The 22,048-nt window shown below is 38.7% G+C and overlaps 1 protein-coding gene across 1 annotated transcript in view; it reads left to right on the top strand.

Moving 5' to 3' along the window:
• Window positions 1-10,461: 10,461 nt before the first annotated feature.
• LOC122229613 (inhibitor of carbonic anhydrase-like) overlaps window positions 10,462-22,048 on the top strand; it is a 63,714-nt gene continuing 52,127 nt past the window's right edge. The window contains exon 1 of the mRNA XM_042954903.1: window positions 10,462-10,704. Coding sequence (XP_042810837.1) covers window positions 10,662-10,704 — 43 coding nt within the window. The 5' untranslated portion in view covers window positions 10,462-10,661. The remainder of the gene's footprint in view (window positions 10,705-22,048) is intronic.

The raw sequence follows: 22,048 nt of genomic DNA, 5'->3' as shown, positions 1-22,048 counted from the left end.
TTGACTTCAGTTGACTTCTCAACAGAAATTATGGGTAAAAGAAAACAGTAGAATGACATTATTAAATTTGTGGAAGACATGGCTAACAGTGAAATATACTCAGTGGGGAAAAATCCTACAAAGCTGTTAGTTACCAACACTTACAACCCTGAGAAAATTCTTTCCCAGATTTGTACTAAGGGAAAGAAATTCTTTAGACAGAATAAAAATGATCTCAGATGGAAACACAGAAATTGAGGCTGTAGTGAAGAGCAATGAAGAGAGGAAATACACAGTTAAATATAAGTAAGTACTGGCTTAATATTTATAAATATTGACTTAATGATTTTATGACATTCTAAACTATAAATGTAATTAAAAGTACACAACAATAGCATAACAGACAAAAGGGACTAAATGAACTTAAAATGTTATAAACCCCCTAGCATTAGCAAGGAAGTTGTAGAAGGAGCATTAGTTCCTTTCAGTATAGTAAATTAAGGGTGTGTGTTGTAATCTATTGGGGACCCACAAAAGAATAGGAAAAGAGTACGTAACCAATAAGTGAATAGAAAGGAAAGGATGGAGTAATTAAAAGATCGATTTCTCTAAAATAAGGCAAGAAAAAAGAGAAAAGGGAACATAAAACAGGCTAGCCAAATAGAAAACAAATAGTAAGGTGGTAGATAACACCCAAATATATTAGTAATTACATTAAATATCAACAAATTATATATGCCAATTAGAGTCTAAGATTGTCAGACAGAATTTTCAAAATATATGCTGCTTATGAAAGACACACTTTTTTGTTTCAAATTTTTATTTAAATTTGAATTAGTTAACATATAGCATAATATTGATTTCAGGAGTAGAATTTAGTGATTTATCAGTTACATACAACACCCAGTGCTCATAACAAGTACCGTCCTAATACCCATCACCCATCTAGCCCATCCCCCACCCACCTCCCTCCATCAACCCTCAGTTTGTTCTCTGTCTTTAAGAGTCTCTTATGGTTAGTTTCCCTCTCTCCTTCCACCCTGCCATTATGTTCATCTGTTTTGTTTCTTAAATTATACATTTGAGTGAAATCATATGGTATTTGTCTTTCTCTGACTGACTTCTTTTGCTTAGTGTAATACACTCTAGCCTCATTCACATCATTGCAAATGGCAAGATTGCATTTTTTCTGATGGCTGAGTAATATTTCACTGTATGTGTGTGTGTGTGTGTGTGTGTGAACATGCGCACATGTGCACGCACACACACACACACACACACACACACATCTTCTTTATCCATTGATCAGTCGTTGGACATTTGAACTCTTTTGATACTTTGGCTATTGTTGATTATGCTGCTATGAACATCAGGATGCATGTACCCCTTTGAATCTGTATTTTTGGTTCTTTGAGTAAATACATAGCAGTGTGATTGCTGGGTTTTAGGGTAGTTCTATTTTTAACTTTTTGAGGATGCTCTATACTGTTTTCCAGAGTGGCTGCACTAGTCTGCATTCCCAACAGTGCAAGAGAGTTCCTCTTTCTCCACATCCTTGCCAACACCTCTTGTTTGTTGTGTTGTTAATTTTAGCCATTCTGACAAGTGTGAGGTGGTATTTTATCATGGTTTTGATTTGTATTTCCCTGGTGATGAGTGATGTTGAGATTGTTTCATAAAGACACACTTTAAATATAAGGACACACACACTGAACATAAAAGGATTAAAACATATATCATGTATGCAATAACCAAAAGAAAGCTAGTATAACTATACCAATATTAGACAAGACTTTAAAGCAAGAAACATTACTGGAGATAAAAAGGCTTTTCATAATGATCATAATTACAAAGGGACTAACCCACCAGTAAGATATCACAGTCCCAAATAGGTACGCACTCAAAAATATAGTTTAAAATATATAAAGCAAAAGTTGACAGAAATAAAAAATTAAATAGACAAATCCACAATCATAGTAGGAAACTTTAACACACCTTTCTCGAGTACTAATAGAAAAATCAGATTAAAAAAATCAAAGATAAAACAACACAATTTTCATGTATATACATATATACACACATAGATATATATTTATATATTTTATTTACAGGTAATACATATTATATATAAATAAATGTTTGTGTATATAATATATATACAAATAAAACGCTTTGTCCAACAACTATAGAATGCTCATTATTTTAAAATGCACACTAAACAACAAAAAGTGATCTTATGCTGGGCCACCAAACAATCTTCAACACATTTCAACTCATTCAGAGCATCTTATTCTCCCATAATGGAATTACACTAGACGTAAACAGCACGAGACAGCTTGGAAATTACAAACACTATAAATCAACCAATACCCTTCTCAATAAACTATGAGTCCATAAGAGACATAATGAAAATTAGAATATATTTTGAATTAGAATATATATTAAAATATTTAGGATAATCATACAGATATATCAAGAGAAAGAGTGCTTATAGGGAAATTTATAGCCTTCAATACATACATTAGAGTGGAAGAGAGCCTGAAAATCAATGACTTCAACTTCCTTTTACAAAGACTAGAAAAAGAACAAAACTGAAAAAAAGTCAAGAGAACAGAAATCAACACAATAATAAATGAATTTTCAGTGGAGAAAATCAACAAAAGCAAAAGTTTTCTGTTTATGATTAACAAAATAGATAGAACCCTGTCACTTCTAATCAACAAAAAGGAGAAAACATGAATTACCAATATCGTCAATGAAAAAGAGGATCATGGCAAAAACTCCCACATATTAAAAATGTTTAAAAGCCTTCAGATTGGTGAATGCATCCACATGCTGGGAAGGTGGTGCATTCCAGTTTTTCAAGGACAGAAGTTTCTGTGCTTGAGACCCTTCCAGACCTCACCTATGAGCCTCTTCATCTGGCTGTTTATCCATACACTTTATAATATCCTTTGTAGGGGCGCCTGGGTGGCTCAGTAAATTAAGTGTCTGACTTGGGCTCAGGTCATAATCTCATGGTTTATGAGTTTGAGCCCCATGTAGGGCTCTGTGCTGACAGCTCAGGGCCTGGAGTCTGCTTCAGATTCTGTATCTCCCTCTCTGTCTGCCCCTTCCCCACTCACACTCTGTCTTTCTCTCTCTCTCAAAAATAAATAAACATAAAAAAAGTTTTACAAAATATAGTATCCTTTGTAATAAACTGTTAAACATAAAAAAACACATAAAGATAACATTGACAAAAACTTTACATCAGTTAAGTTTGAAATTTAGATGAAATGGAAAAATTTCTTGAAAAACAAAACTTACCAATACGTGAAGAAACTTGAAGAATCAGAAAATCTGAACATTTTTCTAGGCATTAAAGAAATTTTATCTGGGGCACCTGGGTGGCTCAGTTGGCTAGGCATCCAACCTCGGCTCAGGTCATGATCTCACCGTTTTTGAGTTCAAGCCCCGTGTCAGGCTCCGTGCTGACAGTTCAGAGTCTGGAGCCTGCTTCGAATTCTGTGTCTCCCTCTCTCTCTGCCCCTCCCCTGGTCTCTCTCTCAAAAATAAATAAACATTAAAAAAAAAGAAATTTTATCTGGAATTGAAAAATTTCCACTAATAAAACTCTAGATATGAGTGGCTTTCACTGGTGAAATGTTCCAGAGTTAAGAAAAAAAATAACACTACTTTTATACAACATATACCAAAGAATAAGAAAAGAGACATTTCTGAATATATTTTATGAGCTAACATTAACTTTAAAACCAAACTTATGGGGACGTTAAAATAAAGGAAAAACTGAAGAATAATTTCTCTCCTGAAAAAAGATGAGATAGATGCAAAATATCCTAAACAAAATGTTGGAAATTCAAGTTCCACTGTATATCAAAATCATTATACCTAACAACCAAGTGGGTTTATTCCAGGAATATAATAGTGGCTTAACATTTAAAAGTCAATTAGAAGAGTTCACCACATCAACAGAAAAAGCAGAAGAAATCATATGATTATCTCAATAGGTACAGAAAAACACCTGATAAAAATTCAGCATTCATTCATTATTTAAAGAAAAAATTAGTCAAGCCAGGAAGGAAGGGAGCTTCTTTAATCTAGTAAATAATATCTAAGACAAAACAAAGCACCAGCAAACATTTTACCCAATGGTGAATTATTGAAAACGTTCCTCCTCTATCAGTACTTCTATGTAGTGATGTGCTGGAAGTTCTACTCAGTGCAATAGATCAAGAAAAAGAAATAAAATTACAAGAATTGAAAAAGAAGAAACAAAACAAACACTGTTTACAAAGACACAAAGATATGCACAGAAAATCCAAAAGAAACTATTATAATTAATAAAATAACTTAGTAAGGTCATTGAATTCAAGGTCAATATACAAAAACCAACGGTTTTTTTTTCAAATAGCAGCAACAAAGAAACGGGAAATGAATTAAAATCATGATCCCATTTATAATAGCACCAAAAACCAGTTGATATCTAGGAACAAATCTAGGAAGGATGTTCAAGACCTATAAAGTGAACACTACAAAATATTATCAAGAGAAGAGCCAGTAAGGAAGGCCTTCATGAGTGCAGGGATATACCATATTTATGAATTGCAAGGGTTAATATTGTGGAGATGTCAAATCCCTCCAAATTGATCTATATTTCTGTATAGTTCCAATCAAATCTCTGCAGGTATTTTTTTCTGGAAATCTACATGTCAATTACAGAATGTACGTGGAACTGCAAAAACCAAAACAATAACAACAAACATACCCAAGTCCATCTTGAAGAAGAACAAACCAAGAACTCACAAGTCCATCTTGAAGAAGAACAAACCAAGAACTCACATTATGAGATATCAAGAGTTACAATAAAGCTGTAGGAATTGAGACAGTGAGATATACAGATCAGTAGAACAGAATGGAGAGTCCTGTAGCACATATTTGATTGCCTGATTTTTAACAAAGGTTGTACTAAAGTGCAGTGAGGAAAGAAAAATCTTTCCAGTAATGGTGCTGGGTCCATTGGACATATACATAGGAGAAAACATGAACACAGGCTCCTGTCTCACTATTCACAAACATCAATTCCAAAAATCTAGGCCACATGGTTTAGCTTTGTCTTCCATGACATTATACTAGCTCACCAAGTTATTCAGTTTATAATTATAGTTATATAGCATGAATTAAAGGACTTATAAATCCTTTGTTAAATTTGAGAAGACCTAATGAGTGAATATTTGGGACCAAAAAAAAAATGTCACAATAAGAGAAGTCATCTGCTTCTTTTAACTTAATTTCACTTCAAAATGAATGGAAAATAAATCTATGTATTAAAAAAAATCAGTTCCAGGGGTATCTGAGTGGCTCAGTCTGTTAAGCGTCTGATTTTGGCTCAGGTCATGATCTCACAGCTTGTGAGTTCAAGCCCCGTGTCAGCTTTGTGCTGACAGCTCAGAGACTAGAGCCTGCTTTGAATTCTGTGTCTCCCTCTCTCTCTGCCCCTCCCCTGCTCATGCTCTCAAAAATAAATAAACATAAAAAAAATTTTTTTTATATCAGTTCCAGATGGATTCTAGATCTAAATGTAAGAGGAAAAACTATGAAGCTTTCAGAAGGAAACAATATTTTCACGAACTTGGTACAGGCAAAGACTTTTTAAGCATACAAAAAGTGCTATCCATAAATAAATCTGTTGAAATTGACTCAGAAATATTTTAAATTTCTGTATATGAAAAGACACCATTGAGAGAGAAATGCAAACCACAAAATGTAAGAAAATATTTGAAATACATACATCCAACAAAGTTCTCATAGCTACAATATATAAAGAACTCCTACAACTCAATAAAAAAAATAAGCAAATAATCCAATAGAAAATTGGGCACATCACAAAAGAAGATACGTAATTTTCCAATAAACATGAGAAAGTATTCAACTTTATTACTTATCAGGGAAATTAATATTAAAACTATAATGAACTGCATCCAGTGCTCCAGAATAACTAAAATTAAAAGAAAACTTAAATTTATATTTCATCCCAAACCAAGTATTTTTAAGAATTTATTTGAGAGAGAGAGAGTGCAAATAGGGGAGGGGCAGAGAGAGAGGGGGACAGAAAATCCGAAGCAGGCTCTGCACTGACAGCAGTGAGCCCATGTGGGGCTTGAATTCACCAACCACCAGATCATGACCTGAGCTGAAGTGGGACACTCAACCAACAGAGCCACCCACGCACCTACCCAAACCAAGTATTAATACTTGGTACGGGGCAACCCACATACTGTTGGAAGTGAAATGAGATTGGAAACTGTACAACCATGTTAAAAAATTGTTTGGCAGTTATTAAAGCAGAATATAGGTGCACCCTGTGATCCAGCAATTGCACCCTGTTTACAGAAATGCATACATATGTTCACCAGCAGACATGTGTGAGAACTTTCACAGCAGTATTACTTCGTGATGGCCTTAAATTAAAAAAAAAAAAAAAGACAACCAAATTTCCATTAATACTCATTGATATATTCACCATTGGAATACCACAGAGCAATAAGAATGAACAAATCACAATAAAGACACACCTCATTTGATTGCACTTTGCTTTACTGTGTTTCGCAGATACTGTGTATTATATTTCACAGATTGAAGGTATGTGGCAACCCTGTGTCGAGTAAGTCTAGGGGCACCATTTTTTCCAACAGCATTTGCTTGCAGGGTGTCTCTGTGTCTCATTTTGGTAATTCCGACAATATTTCAAACTTTTTCATTATTATCATATTTGTTATGGTCATCTGGGATCAGTGATTATGACTTCCTGAAAGCTCAGACTGGTTAGCATTTTTTAGCAATATTTTTAATTAAGGTATGTACATGTTTATAGGCATAATGCCATTGCACACTTAATAGACTGCAGAATGATGTAAGCATAAGTTTTATATGCTCTGGGAAACCAAAAATTCATTTGAATCCCTTCACTGGGATATTTGCTTTGTTTTGGGGATATGGAACTAAACCTGCACTATCTCTGAGGTATGCCTCAGAATACATACGAAACAGCAGAGTTGACTCTCTCAAATATCAGGTTTAGACAAAGAAGCTAGACAGAGAACAGTGCTTACTTTCTGATTTCATTTATATGAAATAAAAAGCAGGTGAAACTCAACTATGGTATTCAAAATAAGAATAATGATTACCTTTGATCATTGGTGACTATAAGGCAGATGAGGGGCTTCCAGGGTGCTGGTAACATACTCTTTCTCTATCTTCTGAATACTGGCTACTCGGGGTGTGCTCATGTTGTGCCAATCTGGGCTGCACACTTACAATGTGTACATTTTCTATGTGTATGTTTAAATTCAACGAAAGGTTTGCATTAAAACTATATACATTCCCTTTCCTCTAGATTAGACAAAGGAAGGCACTCCTATTCTCACTTTCAGAAATTCTATGGTCAAAGGATTCCTTGACTCCAAGCAGCCGCAGAAGTAGATGATCCCCTTCTCGGAAACTCTGCCCTTGAGTATCTTTGGCATGGGGTGGATGTAGCAGGTGGCTTTCAGGACTGTGTGTTCTCGTCATAGCAGGTTTAGAATAAGGGTTTACCTCTTAGCAATCCTTGGGGCAAATCCCAGGCTAGGGACATCCTGATAAGTGTCTCAACAAAGAGAGGACTTGTTCATTGTTTTCTCTGGGATGCTCTTTAGCAGGGATCACTCTTTAATCTCTGATGAGAAAGATGTAACTATTTGCAGCTTAAGCGCAGATGGGCTGTGGTCAGCCTGACAGCCTCTTTGCAAAGCACAGACCCTGTGTGTGCTTTGTACAGAGGCTTGTGTGCTTTTCTCAGTGGACTCTAGCTGGTCTTTGCTCCAAAGCCCAAAGAGTCACCAGATGTGAGAGGTCCTCCCCTCACTCCGCCCTGTCCCTAGTCATGTGGCACATAGAGAGAGACAGTGTACATTTATTTAAGTTTATTTATTTTTGAGAGAGAAAGAGAGACAGAGAGAGAGAGCGCGCACAAGCAAGGGAGGGCTGAGAAAGAGGGGGACACAGAATCTGAAGCAGGCTCCAGACTCCGAGCTGTCAGCGCAGAAATGGATGCAAGGCTTGAACCCCCAAACTGTGAGATCATGACCTGAACCAAAGTCGGACACTTAACCAACCGAGCACCCAGGTGCCCCTACATTTCTTAAATTGAAAGCTTAGTTGGCCAGAGGTGGTGTGAAAGGGGAGATGAATTGGGACAATATCCCATTGGGTTGTCTAAGGATGCTGATGTCTGTAAGGTGCAGAAGGAAGAGGACAAGCTGTTTACTTTGAGGTGTGTGTGTGCATGTGTGTATATTACAGAGAAAGAGAGGAGAGCCCAGGTTTGTATATCAAGGTGTCTTGCCCTTGACTTGGTGAATTCTGTGATTTACAATCTCTTATAACTACTTCAGCACTGTCTCTGGCTCAGTGGATGGCAGGGTTAATCTCTGCCAGAGAGAAGAATTTTTCACAATCTTAACTGGGGCCGAAAAAAAAAAAAAAGTTACTTAGCAAAGATTCATCCTTTGCACATGAGAAGAGGATGCAGAATAAAGAGTTATGATGGGCTAAAATAATATAACACAGTCTTACATTCTTAAGGCCCAAATCTGAGGATACTTTACTAGACAAGCCTCGGTTTTGTAGTTTGAATAATTGTATTGCCAGTCCCAAAACTTAATTCAACAGAAAGGCTATTTAAAATGTATTCAATGTTGGAGTACTACGTGGCAATAAGAATGAAATATGGCCCTTTGTAGCAACGTGGGTGGAACTGGAGAGTGTGATGCTAAGTGAAATAAGTCATACAGAGAAAGACAGATACCATATGGTTTCACTCTTATGTGGATCCTGAGAAACTTAACAGAAACCCATGGGGGAGGGGAAGGAAAAAAAAAAAAAGAGGTTAGAGTGGGAGAGAGCCAAAGCATAAGAGACTCTTAAAAACTGAGAACAAACTGAGGGTTGATGGAAGGTGGGAGGGAGGGGAGGGTGGGTGATGGGTATTGAAGAGGGCAGTTTTTGGGATGAGCACTGGATGTTGTATGGAAACCAATTTGACAATAAATTTCATTAAAAAAAATAAATAAAATGTATTCAGTGCAAAAGACTTGAAACAATGCTTTATATGAGATGGCACCCAAATAGCCAATATGCACATAAAATGATGCTCAACTTCATTAGTCATCAGAGAAACTCAAAATTACAGTGCAAAACTAGTTATACTCCCATCAAAATAGTAAAAGATGTGGAGCAACCAAACTCTCATACCCTTAAGTTGGGAGCATAAATTGGTTCAGCCACTTTGGAAAACTGTTCGGCAGTATGTATTAAAGTTAGACATACCTTCTACTTTAAGACCAAGAAATTACACTTCCTGGGAAATATCCTGCAGAAATGTATACCTACATGTACTAGAAGATGTGCTAGAATGTTCATAGCAGGGCTCACTGGCTCTTTGTAAGAGCCCAGACTAGAAACTACTATCATCAACAGGAAAGATAAGTGAAATAGAGGATAATATGCAGCACTGAGAACATGTGAAAGACAGCTATACACAACACCATAGATGATTCTTACAAATATAACAAGCGAAAGAAGCCAGACACAGCATTGTACATATCGTATGATTCCACCTCTACCAGCAAAATTCGTCCATGCTGTTAGAAGCCAAGAAAATGTGTATCTTTGTGGGGAACACGGAAAGCAACTGGAAGAAGCACCAGGGGGCCATCTCTGCTCTGTGAACGTTCTGTTTCCTGATGTGGGTGCTGGTTATACGGATGTGTTCACCTGGTCATATTTCATCAAGCTGTACATTTAGGATGTGTGAAGTTTTACGTATATTTATTGTACTTCAGCAAAAGTTGTTAAAACTGCATCTAAACTTTCCCTAAGTGAAGCTCACCGACTTCAGGACTGGGAGGCAGGCTGCAGAACCAACTAGAAGCAGCCCAAAGGTTCAACGCTTTGCCTGACCTCAGCCGTCAGCAGAGGGTTGCAGGGAACCGTGTCTTTTTTTGGGGGGAGGGGTTCCGGGAGGCGTCCGGAGTGAGCGACTGAAGAGGAAGAGCCTGAAGATGCCTGAAAATGATGTTCAGAACATTGTGTATCTGTGTGCGCATGCTTTCCTGGGGGAAGAGTCTCCAGGTTTCATTCCGTGGACTGCCCCCCATTCCTCTGGAGCCTGTGTATCCTGTGCACTGCCCCCAATTCCTCTGGGGTCTGTGTTTTCCAAACATTTAAGAGCTGCATGGCTAGACGAAGGCCGAGAGTCAGGGAACTTAGGTCCTAGTAACTCACCTGGGACCCAGCCGATCACCTGCCTTCTCCCTCTGTGAAGGCGGCCAGTCCAGCGGGCTCCGAGGTTGCTTCCGCTTGCACCTCCAGCGTGCGGACCCCTATCCCGCGAGAGAGGTGCGGTCTAGCAGCTCCGGGAGGTGGGCGGAAGGAGTGGCCGCGGGTCAGCAGGAGCGTGGCTCGAGTTTGCCGCCCTCTAGCCCTGCGGAGGGCTGGGGCTGGTCGGGGGTGTGGCGAGGACGATCTGCCCAAAAGGTGAACCCTTCGGGGGAGGCGGATCCGCTCCCCCTGGGGAGGGTCAGGTAAAGCCTGCCTCGGCTCCCGGAGCCCGCGTCAGTGTCGTATTCCTGCAGCGGACGATGAAGTTCGCCATCTGCTCCCTGCTGTGCGCAGGGACCCTGGGTGAGTGCGCACTGCGAGCTGAGTGGGGGCTGGCCCTCCAGGGCGCGGACTGGGTGCCAGCCGAGGGTCAGCCATAGTGGGACTGCACAGCCTGGGTGTTAGGGGCCCGGAAGCAGCCCAGCGCCTGGCTGGTTCCAAAGTGCCTCTGCCGGGGGTGGGGGTGGGGGCGGAAGGAGGGTCGGGGGGGCTGGGGGTGGGAGTGAACCCAGGCACCTGACAAACTTTTGTAGCCTAGGGCAGGGGGCCAAATCCCGCTTGCCGCCTGATGTTGTACAGCTGGATGAGCTAATGATGGCTTTAACATCTTTAAATGATTGAAAGAAAGTGAAAAGAACAGTAGTTTTGATACATGAAAATTATATGAAATTTAAATTTCAGTGTCCATAAATAAAATTTTATTGGAACACAATCATGTTCATTCAGGTAAGAATTGTCTGTGGCTGCACTCAGGCTTCAAGGACAGAATTGAGTAGTTGCTACAGAGACCTTATAGCCCACAAAGCCTAAACTATTTACTCATTAGTCCATCGCGGAAAGGACTTATGACACTTAGCCTGGAAGCTGTTGATCTTGTTCACAGTGAAGGAAATATGATCAAAGGAGAGAAGGGATTTTCCCCAGGGCTCCTGGCTCCTAAGCGGGGGAGGGGCTTAATGTCAGGTATGCTTGACCTATCAGGTATCTAACCAGAAGGGATTTTCCTGCTTTGAACTGTACATCTCCCATCTCTATCACACAACAGGGAGGTAGAGGAATGTACGAGAAAGGCGGTCACCCTAGAGTAGGATCCACTGTCACTCAGTTCTGTGTGGCTCAGTTCCGGGCCATCCCTTGACCTCTCTGAACTGGTTTCCTCATTAGTTCAGTAGGCATTGCTTTTCACAACCAACACTGCGAAATTAGAATGAGATAAAGTACCTAATGACAGAACTCTAGACACAGGTGAGTTACCACTGGTAAAAATCCTGAACATCAATGTAGCAGGCCCCTTCCTGTGTTGGGCAGGGGGAGCCCAGGGCTCTTGGCTGGGTAACTGTAGGAAGGTAGGCGATGGTACAAAGTCAATGAGCTCGTGCATGTGAAAAACAGTTGCATGGCTCAACAACTGTTGGTTTTTTCTAGCCCTGGTTCCGTCTGTTCTCAGGCTATCTTAAATAACTTCTGGAGTGGTAAGGTAGCTTACCTGAGGAGAGGGGTAACTTGGGGACGGCAGGAGGAAAAGGCAGGTAGGTCAAGGAGTGCCACATAGGGCCACACAGGGAGCTCTGCAGGGGCTGGGAAAGGCTGGAAAGGGAGTGTACAGCTGTGTTCCAACTACAGCCAGCAGGGAATCCAGAGTGAAGCTCCCTGGTTGCTCCTTAATTGCTCCTGATCAGGGCTTGTGTTGTTTTTTCTTCCTTTATCTCCTTTCCTAGAAATGCCAGGCACTGACCAAAAGGTCATTTTCCCAATCAGGTCTGTATTTACAAACCAGAGGCAAGAGCTGCCTACCTCCCCCATGCCCACCCCCATAGTCCTTCCCAGTGGGCCACTAGATATGAACCAGCCTGGAGTCTAGGATGTGCTCTCTTCAAAGCTCAGTGTTCTTTTCCGACAAAAAACTGATGGGCAATGACAGAAATGCAACCAAAATAGTTTAAAATTTAACAGATCAAAGGAAAGGGGTTTGTTATTAGTAGACCTTGCAAGAGCCAAGAACCAGAGGGTCAGAACAGCCTGCACCTCCGCTTTGGCCTCTACCTTCTACTTCAGCCTCTCTGGGGCTTAAGAGATTTCTCCACACAACGAGCATGTGGCCACCAGAAGATTTTCCCTCCCAGGATCAGTCTCAAATATCCACAGTGGGCTCAGATTGTCCTTTCTTGAAATTGTCACATGGCTGTCACAGAGTGTTACTGAATTGGTATAGTCTAGCTTGCTTGCACTGTCTTTCTTTCCTCTCTTTTTCTTTCTTTCTTTCTTTCTTTCTTTCTTTCTTTCTTTCTTTCTTTCTTTCCTTCCTTCCTTCCTTTTTTGTTTATTTATTTTGAGAGAGAGAGAGAGAGAGAGAATCCCCAAGCAGGCTCCGTGCCACCAGCACACAGCCTGATGCAGGGCTCAAACTCATGAACCACAAGATCATGACCTGAGCTGAAACCAGGAGTGGGAAGCTTAATCCACTGAGCCACCCAGGAACCCCTCTCTCTTTCTTTCTTAGAATAATTTTTACTGGGGCACCTGGGTGGCTCAGTTGTTTAAGCATCCAACTTTGGCTCAGGTCATGATCTTATGGTTTGTGAGTTTAAGCCCTGCATCAGGCTCTGTGCTGAGAGCTCAGAGCCTGGAGCTTGCTTGCTTCAGATTGTGTCTCCCTCTCTCTCTGCCCCTCCTCCGCTCACACTCTGTCTCTGTCTTTCTCTCAAAAATGAATAAACATTTAAAAACATAAAATAATTTTTACTGAAGTATAATTTATATATAATAAAATGCACTCATTAAAAAGTTTGTTTTAAATGTTCACTATTTATTTTTGAGAGAGACAGAGAGATGGAGCATGAGCAGGGAAGGGGCAGAGAAACAGGGAGACACAGAATCTGAAGCAGGCTCCAGACTCTGAGCTGTCATCACAGAGCCTGATACAGGGCTCGAATTCATGAACCGTGAGATCATGATCTGAGCCACAGTGTGATGCTTAACTGACTGAGCCACCCAGGCACCCCAGCACTCATTTTAAGTATACATGTAGTTCAATGAATTTTGACAACTACACGTACCCATGTAACTACCATCATGATCAAGATATAGAACATTTCCATCACTCTCAAACTATCCTTTTCCTAGTCATTCCCACTCTCTGTCACTCTATGTAAGTTTTGCCATTTCACATAAATGCAGTTGTACAGTACATAGACGTAGTCTTTTGAGTCTGGCTTCACTCAGTATAATTGTTTAGAGATTCCTCCACATTTTTGCATGTATTAAAGTTCATTCCTTTTTATTGATTAGTCGTATTCCATTGTATGGCTTTACCACAGTTTGTTTACCTATTCATTCGTTGGTGGACATTTAGCTTCCCCACTTTGGGGATATTATGAATAAAGCTGCTATGAACATTAGTGTACAAGTCTTTGAGTGGACTTATGTTTTCATTCCTTTTAGGCAAATTTCTAGGAATAAAATTGCTGGGTCATAATGTAAATATATATTTAATTAGTTAAGAAAATGCCACGCTTTTTGAGTAGTTGTACCATTTACATTGCTGCCAGCAATGTAGGAGAATTTCAGTTGCTCCACGTCCCATCAGCACTCGGTGTTGTCAGTCTTTTCCCGTTTAGTGATTTTAATAGGTGTGCTGTGGTATATCACTAGAGTTTTATTTTGTGTTTCTTTGATGAGCAATGATGTTGAGCATCTCTCTATATTCTTATTGGCCACTCGTATATCTTCTTTTATGAAGTATATGTTAAAATCTTTTCCCATTTTTTTAAATTGGGTTATTTGACTTACTATTGAGTTAAAAAGCCCTTTATATATGCTGGATACAAGTCCTTGGTCAGACTGATGTATTGCGATTATTTTTTCCAAGTTTGTGGCTTAGCTTGTCATTTTCTGAATGCTATCTTCTGAAGAGCAGATGTTGTCCATTTTGATCAAGTTCACCTACCAAATTTTAATTTTTGGATTTTATGCTCTATGTCCTCTCTAAAAATATAATTGGCTACCCCTAAAGCTGCAATAATTTCTTTTGGTTTATTTTAGAGGGTTTTTTTTTTAAGCTTATTTATTATTTTGGGAGAGGTAGAGAAAGAACCAGTATGGGAGAGGCAGAGAGAGGGGAGGACAGAGGATCTGAAGCAGGCTCTATGCTGACAGTCGAGAGCCCAACGTGGGGCTCAAACTCACGAACTGTGAGATCATGACCTGAGCCAAAGTTGGATGCTTAACTGAGCCACCCAGGAACCCTATTTTAGAAGTTTTATAGCTTCAGCTTTTGTGTTTTGGTTTATGATACACTTTTAGTTTTTGTGTATGGTTAAAGTAAAAGCTGAGATTCATTTTTCTCACATGAATATCCAGTTATTCCAGGACTTGTTTTTGAAAAGGATATTCTTTCTCCACTGAATTACCTTAGCAGCTTTGTTGAAAATCCACTGACCCTATAAATGTGGGTCAATTTCTAGTCTCTCTATTCTGTTCTGTTAAGCTATATGTCTCTTCTTGTGCCAATATCACACTGTCTTGATTACAGTAGCTTTACAGAAAGTCTAGAAATCAGGTAGAATAAGCCCTCCAACTCTATGGTATTACATCAGTATTGGTTTGCCATTTAGATCCTTTACATATGTGTATACATTTTTAATTGGCTTATCAACTACTATAAAAATCAAGTTTAGTATTGAAATGTTGTTGAGATTGCATTTAATTTATGGATCATTTTGAGAAGCGTTAGCCTTAAAAATAAAACTGTCAAGAGAACAAACTGAAGGTTGCTGGTGGGGTGTTGTGTGGGGGGATGGGCTAAATGGGCAGTGGGCATTAAGGAGGGCACTTGTTGGGATGAGCACTGTGTGTTGTATGTAACTGATGAATCACTAAATTCTATACCTGAACACACACACACACACACACACACACACACACACACCAAATAATAAAATAAAACTGTCAAGTCTGGGGGTGCCTGGGTGGCTCAGTCGGTTAAGCGTCCGACTTCAGCTTGGTTCATAGGTTTGGGCCCTGCATTGGGCTCTGTGCTGACAGCTTAGAGCCTGGAGCCTGTTTTGGATTCTGTGTCTCCCCCTCTCTATGTCCCTCACACCCCCCTCAAAAAATGAATAAACATTAAAAAAATTTTTTAAACTGTCAAGTCCAAAACCTTTGGGATGCAGCAAAGGCAGCCATAAGAGGGAGGTATATTGCAATACAGGTCTACCTCAAGGAACAAGAAAAGTCTCAAATACACAACCTCATCTTACACCTAAAGGAGCTAGAAAAGGAATAGCAAATAAAGCCTAAAGCCAGAAGAAGAAGGGAAATTATAAAGATTAAAGCAGAAATAAATGATATAGAAACAACAACAACAAAAACCCCCAGAACAGATCAACAAAACTAAGAGCTGGTTCTTTGAAAGAATTAATAAAGTTGACAGCCCCTAGCCAGACTTATCAAAAAGAAAAGAGAAAGGACCCCCCAAAATAAAGTCACAAATAAAAGAGGAGAGATCATGATCAACACCACAGAAATACAAATAATAATAAGAGAATATTATGAAAAATTATGTGCAAAAAACTTGATAATCTGGAAGAAATGGACAAATTCTTAGAAACATAAAAACTACCAAAACTGAAACAGAAATAGAAATTTGAACAGACCCATAGCCAGCAAAGAAATTGAATCAATAATAAAAAATATTCCAACAAACAAAAGTCCAGGGCTAGATGGCTTCCCAGAGGAATTCTACCAAACATTTAATGAAGAGTTAATGCCTATTCTTCCCAAATTGTTTCGAAAAATAGAAATGGAAGAAAAACTTCCATTTCCTTCTATGAGGCTAGCATTACCTTGATTCCAAAACCAGACAAAGACCCCACTCAAAGGAGAATTACAGGCCAATATCCTCGATGAACATGCATGCAAAAATTATCAACAAGATATTAACAAATTGAATCTAACAGTACATTAAAAGAATTATTCACCATGATCAAGTGGGACTTATTTCTGGGTTGCGGGGGTGGTTCAATATTTGCAGATCAATCAACGTGACACAACACAGTAATAAAAGAAAGGATAAGAACCATATGATCCTGTAAATAGATGCAGAAAAATCATTTGACAAAATACAGCATCCATTCTTGATAAAAACTCTCAACAAAGTAGGGATAGATAGAATATTCCTCAACATCATAAAGGCCATATACACAGCTAATATCATCTTCAATGGGGAAAAACAGAGCTTTCCTTCACTGTGAGGAACAAGACAGGGGTGTCTACTCTCACCACTACTATTTAACATAGTACTGGAAGTTTTAGCCTCAGCAATCAGACGACACAAAGAAATAAAAGGCATCCAAATTGGCAAGGAAGAAGTCAAACTTTCACTATTTGTGGATGACATGATCCTCTATGTCGAAAAACCCAAAGAATCCACCAAGAAATTGCTAGAACTAACACATGAATCCAGCAAAGTCACAGGATATAAAATCAATGTACAGAAATTGGTTACATTTCTATACACCAATAATGAAGCAGCAGAAAAAGAAATCAAGGAATCGATCCCATTTACAATTGCACCAAAACCCATAAGATATCTAGAAATAAACCTAACCAAAGAGGTAGATGGTCTGTACTCTGAAAACTGTAGAACACTTGTGAAGGAAATTGAAGAAGACACAAAGAAATGGAAATGAATTCCATGCTCATGGATAGGAAGAACAAACATTGTTAAAATATCTATACTACCCAAAGCAATCTACACATTTAATGCAATGCCAAATAGCAAAATACCAAACAGCATTTTTCACAGAACTAGAACAAACAACGCTAACATTTGTATGGAACCACAAAAGACCCTGAATAGCCAAAGCAATTCTGAGAAAGAAAAGCAAAGCTGGAGGCATCACGATTCAGGACTTCAAGCTATATTACAAAGCTGCAGTCATCAAGACAGTATGGTATTAGCAAAAAAAAAACCAAAAAACAAAACCCAGACACATAGATCAATGGAACAGAATAGAAAACCCAGAAATGGACACACAACTATATGGTCAACTAATCTTCGACAGAGCTGGAAAGAATATCCAAAAGACACTCTCTTTAACAAATTGTGTTGGGAAAACTGGACAGAAACATGTAGAAGAATGAAACTCGACTACTTTCTTACACCATACACAAAAATAAATTCAAAATGAATGAAAGACCTAAATATGAGACAGGAAACTATCATAACGCTAAAGGAGAAAACAGGCAGGAATCTCTTTGACCTCAGCTGCAGCAACTTCTTACTAGACATCTTGCCAAAGGCAAGGGAAACAAAAGCAAACAGAAACTGTTGGGACCTCATCAAGATAAAAAGTGCACAGCAAAGGAAATAATCAACAAAACTAAAAGGCAGCCTACGTAATGGGAGAAGATATTTGCAAGCTACATATCTGATGAAGGGTTAGTATCCAAAATCTTGAAAGAACTTACCAAACTCAACACCCAAAAAACAAATAATCCAGTGAAGAAATGGGCAGAAGACATGAATAGACACTTTTCCAAAGAAGACATCCAGATGGCTAACAGGCACATGAAAAGATGCTTAATATCACTCATCACCAGGGAAATACAAATTGAAACCATGATGAGATACCACCTCACACCTGTCAGAATGGCTAAAATTAACACAAGAAACAACAGGTGTTGGTGAGGATGTGGAGAAAGGAGTATCCTCTTACACTGTTGGTGGGAATCCAAACTGGCATAGCCACTCTGGAAAACAGTATGGAGGGTCTTCAAAAAGTGAAAAATAGAATAACCCTACGACCCAGCAATTACACTACTAGGTATTTAGCCAACAGATACAAAACACAGATTCAAAAGGGTACATGAACCCCTATGTTTATAGCAGCATTATTAATAATAGCCAAAATATGGAAAGGGCCCAAGTGTCCATCGACTGATGAATGGATAAAGAAGATGTGGTGTATATACACACAATGGAACATTACTCAGCCATCAAGAAGGATGAAATCTTGCCATTTGCAATGATGTGGATGGAGCTAGAGTGTATTATGCTGAGCAAAATCAGAGAAAGACAAATACCATATGATTTCACTCATATGTGGAATTTAAGAAACAAAACAGATGAACATATGGGAGGGGGGAAAAGAAAAAAAAAAGAGAGGGTAACTAACCATAAGAGACTCTTAAAAATAGAGAACAAACTGAGGGTTGATGGAGGGAGGTGGGGGGGGATGGGCTAGATGTGTGATGGGTATTAGGAGGGCACTTGTGATAAACACTGGGTGTTGTGTGCAAGTGATGAATGACTGAAGTCTACTCCTGAAACCAATATTGCACTGTATATTAACTAAGTAGAATTTAAATAAAAATTTGAAAAAAATTGTCAGTTATTTTACCAGCAAAAATGGGTTTCTTTGGGAATAGCAGAAAATCTCATTTCAGGACATGCAAGCTATGGCAAAACCATAGGCAAGACTAGAAGACAAAAGACAGGAGTTTTTGTTTTTGTTTTTCCCCATAGAGAAAAGGGGAAGTTGGGAGGAGCTAAGTGTAGTGACTTTTCATTGGCTAAGTTGTGATAGTCTCTCATTACCTAGCCTGTTTCCTGGCAAGGAGAAAATATATCTTCCTCCTGCTAGGGCAGTAAAGTATAGGCTTCTTCCTGTTAGGAATGCAGGGTACCTCTCTTCCTTTTTGAGTCTGCAATCCACAAGGAGTGGTAAGGTGTGAGAGCTCCCACTTCTGGCCTTCTGGCTTTATCTTATTTTTATTTATTTATTTTATATGTATGCTTTTTTAAAACTTTATTTATTTATTTTGAGGTAGAGACAGCATGAATGGGGAAGGGGCAGAGAGAGAGGGAGAGAGAGAATCCCAAGCAGGCTACACACTGTTAGTGCAAAGCCCAACTGGGGACTTGATCTCACCAACCGTGAGACTATGACCTGAGCCAGAAAGTACGAGTCAGACACTCAAGTGACTGAGCCACCAGGCACCCCCTGGCTTTATTTTAAAAATGAAGTTTTCTTTACTTGGTTTCACTGAAGAATTTCATCTTAATAATATTGAGTTTTGTAGTTCATGAGCATTCTGTATCTGTTTAGTCTTCTTTCATTTATCTTAGGAATATTTTGTAGTTTTTATTGAATAAGTGTTATTGATAATTTGTTAAATTTATCCCTAGATGTTTCATATTTTTGGATGCCATTGTAAGTGGTATATAAAATTTTTTCATTTTACAGTTTTTTTTCTTTTTACTATCATCAAAATTTTATTGATTCTAGTATATCAAATCAAATCCTGTGACCTCTCTAAAATCATTTATTAGTTCCAGTAGCTTTTTTGCAGGGTCTTTAAATTTTTCTGTATAGACAAACATTATCTGTGGATAAAGACAATTTTATACCTTCTTTTCCAATTGGTATCCCTTTTTTCCCATTTTATACCTTATTAAAATGGCTAAGACCTCTTATACAATGTTAAATAGAAATGATGAAAGTATATGTCTTTGCCTTGTTTCTCAACTGGAGAAGCATTAAATCTTTCCCCATTAGGCATGATGTTAGTTGTATGTTTTTGAAGATGCTTTTATCAGGTTGAGGACACTCCCCTTCTATACCTAGTTTGCTTGGAGTGTTGAATTGACAACTACGTCTTCTGTATCTTATCAAGATAATCATGGATTTTTAAATTTTGCAGTATGGTGAATTTGACTGATTGGTTTTGCATAGTAAAGAATTTTGTAAAGAATTTTTGTGTCTACGATATTTGCCTATAGTTTTCTTTTCTTGTAACATCTTTGTTTGGATTTGATATCAAGTTAATACGGCCTTAGAAAATTAGTAAGGAAATCATGCCATTTGCAGCAATGTGGATGGAACTGGAAGGTATTATGCTAAGTGAAATAAGTCAGTCAGAGAAAGACAGATATCATATGTTTACACTCAGATGTGGATCTTGAGAAACTTAACAGAAGACCATGGGGGAATGGAAGGGGGAAAAATAGTTAAAAACAGAGAGGGTGGGAGGCAAACCATAAGAGACTCTTAAATATAGAGAACAAACTGAGGGTTGATGAGGGGTTAAGGGGAGAGGAGAAAATGGGTGATGGGCATTGAGGAGGGCACATGTTGGGATGAGCACTGGGTGTTTTATGTAAGCAATGAACCACGGGAACCTTCCCCCAAAACCAAGAGCACACTTTACACACTGTATGTAAGCCAATTTGACAATAAATTATGTTAAAAAAAAAAAAGTTTTCCTCCCTTCTTTATTTTATATAATAGTTTGTGCAGCATTCGTATCTTTCTTTTTTAAGTGTTTGATAGAATTCACCAGTATGTCACTTGGGTCTGGCACTTTCTTTCTTTTTTTTTTTTTTTTTCCAATATATGAAATTTATTGTCAAATTGGTTTCCATACAACATCCAGTGCTCATCCCAAAAGGTGCCCTCCTCAATACCCATCACCCACCCTCCCCTCCCTCCCACCCCCCATCAACCCTCAGTTTGTTCTCATTTTTTAACAGTTTCTTATGCTTTGGCTCTCTCCCACTCTAACCTCTTTTTTTTTTTTTCCTTCCCCTCCCCCATGGGTTTCTGTTAAGTTTCTCAGGATCCACATAAGAGTGAAAACATATGGTATCTGTCTTTCTCTGTATGGCTTATTTCACTTAGCATCACACTCTCCAGTTCCATCCACGTTGCTACAAAAGGCCATATTTCATTCTTTCTCATTGCCACGTAGTACTCCATTGTGTATATAAACCACAATTTCTTTATCCATTCATCAGTTGATGGACATTTCGGCTCTTTCTATAATTTGGCCATTGTTGAGAGTGCTGCTATAAACATTGGGGTACAAGTGCCCCTATGCATCAGTACTCCTGTATCCCTTGGGTAAATTCCTAGCAGTGCTATTGCTGGGTCATAGGGTAGGTCTATTTTTAATTTTCTGAGGAACCTCCACACTGTTTTCCAGAGCGGCTGCACCAATTTGCATTCCCACCAACAGCTGGCACTTTCTTTAACATGTATTTGTAGTGCAAATTTGCTGTTACCAAATTCCCTCAACATTTTTTGCCTGAAAAAGTTCATTTTTGCCTCCAGTTCTGAAAGTTAATTTCATTGGATATAGATTTCTAGGTTAGCAGGTTATTTTTATTTTAGCAATTTGTCTATGACTTAATCTTGATTCTGACAAAAAAGTCCATGGTATTCATTATCTTTGTTCCTCTAAATTTGTCTCTTTTCTCTGGTTGCTCTAGAACTAAGTTTATAGTTTTCATAACATTTGGGAAAATTCTGGCCAAATATTTCTTCATATATTTTTTCAGCCCCCCTCCCCACGTTTTCCCATAGGACTGACTGCAGTTACATATATATTAGATCACTTGACATTGGGTGACAAGTCACTGAGGCTCTGTTTATTGGTTTTTCATCCTTTTTTCCCCCTCCCTGAGCTTCATTTCAGAGAGTTTCAAGTAATGTCTTCCAGATTATCTTTTTTTCTATTGCAGTATGTAATCTGCTGTTATTCTCATTCAGTTAAATGTTCATTTCAGATGTTCTTTTTTTTTTTTAAGTTTATTTGTTTATTTTGAGAGAGAGCAAGCAAGTGTGAGCAGTGGGTGGGGCAGAGA

Source organism: Panthera leo, chromosome C2, assembly GCF_018350215.1.
Source record: "Panthera leo isolate Ple1 chromosome C2, P.leo_Ple1_pat1.1, whole genome shotgun sequence".
NCBI classification, from domain to species: domain Eukaryota; kingdom Metazoa; phylum Chordata; class Mammalia; order Carnivora; family Felidae; genus Panthera; species Panthera leo.
This window is presented reverse-complemented; position numbering and strand designations above follow the sequence as displayed.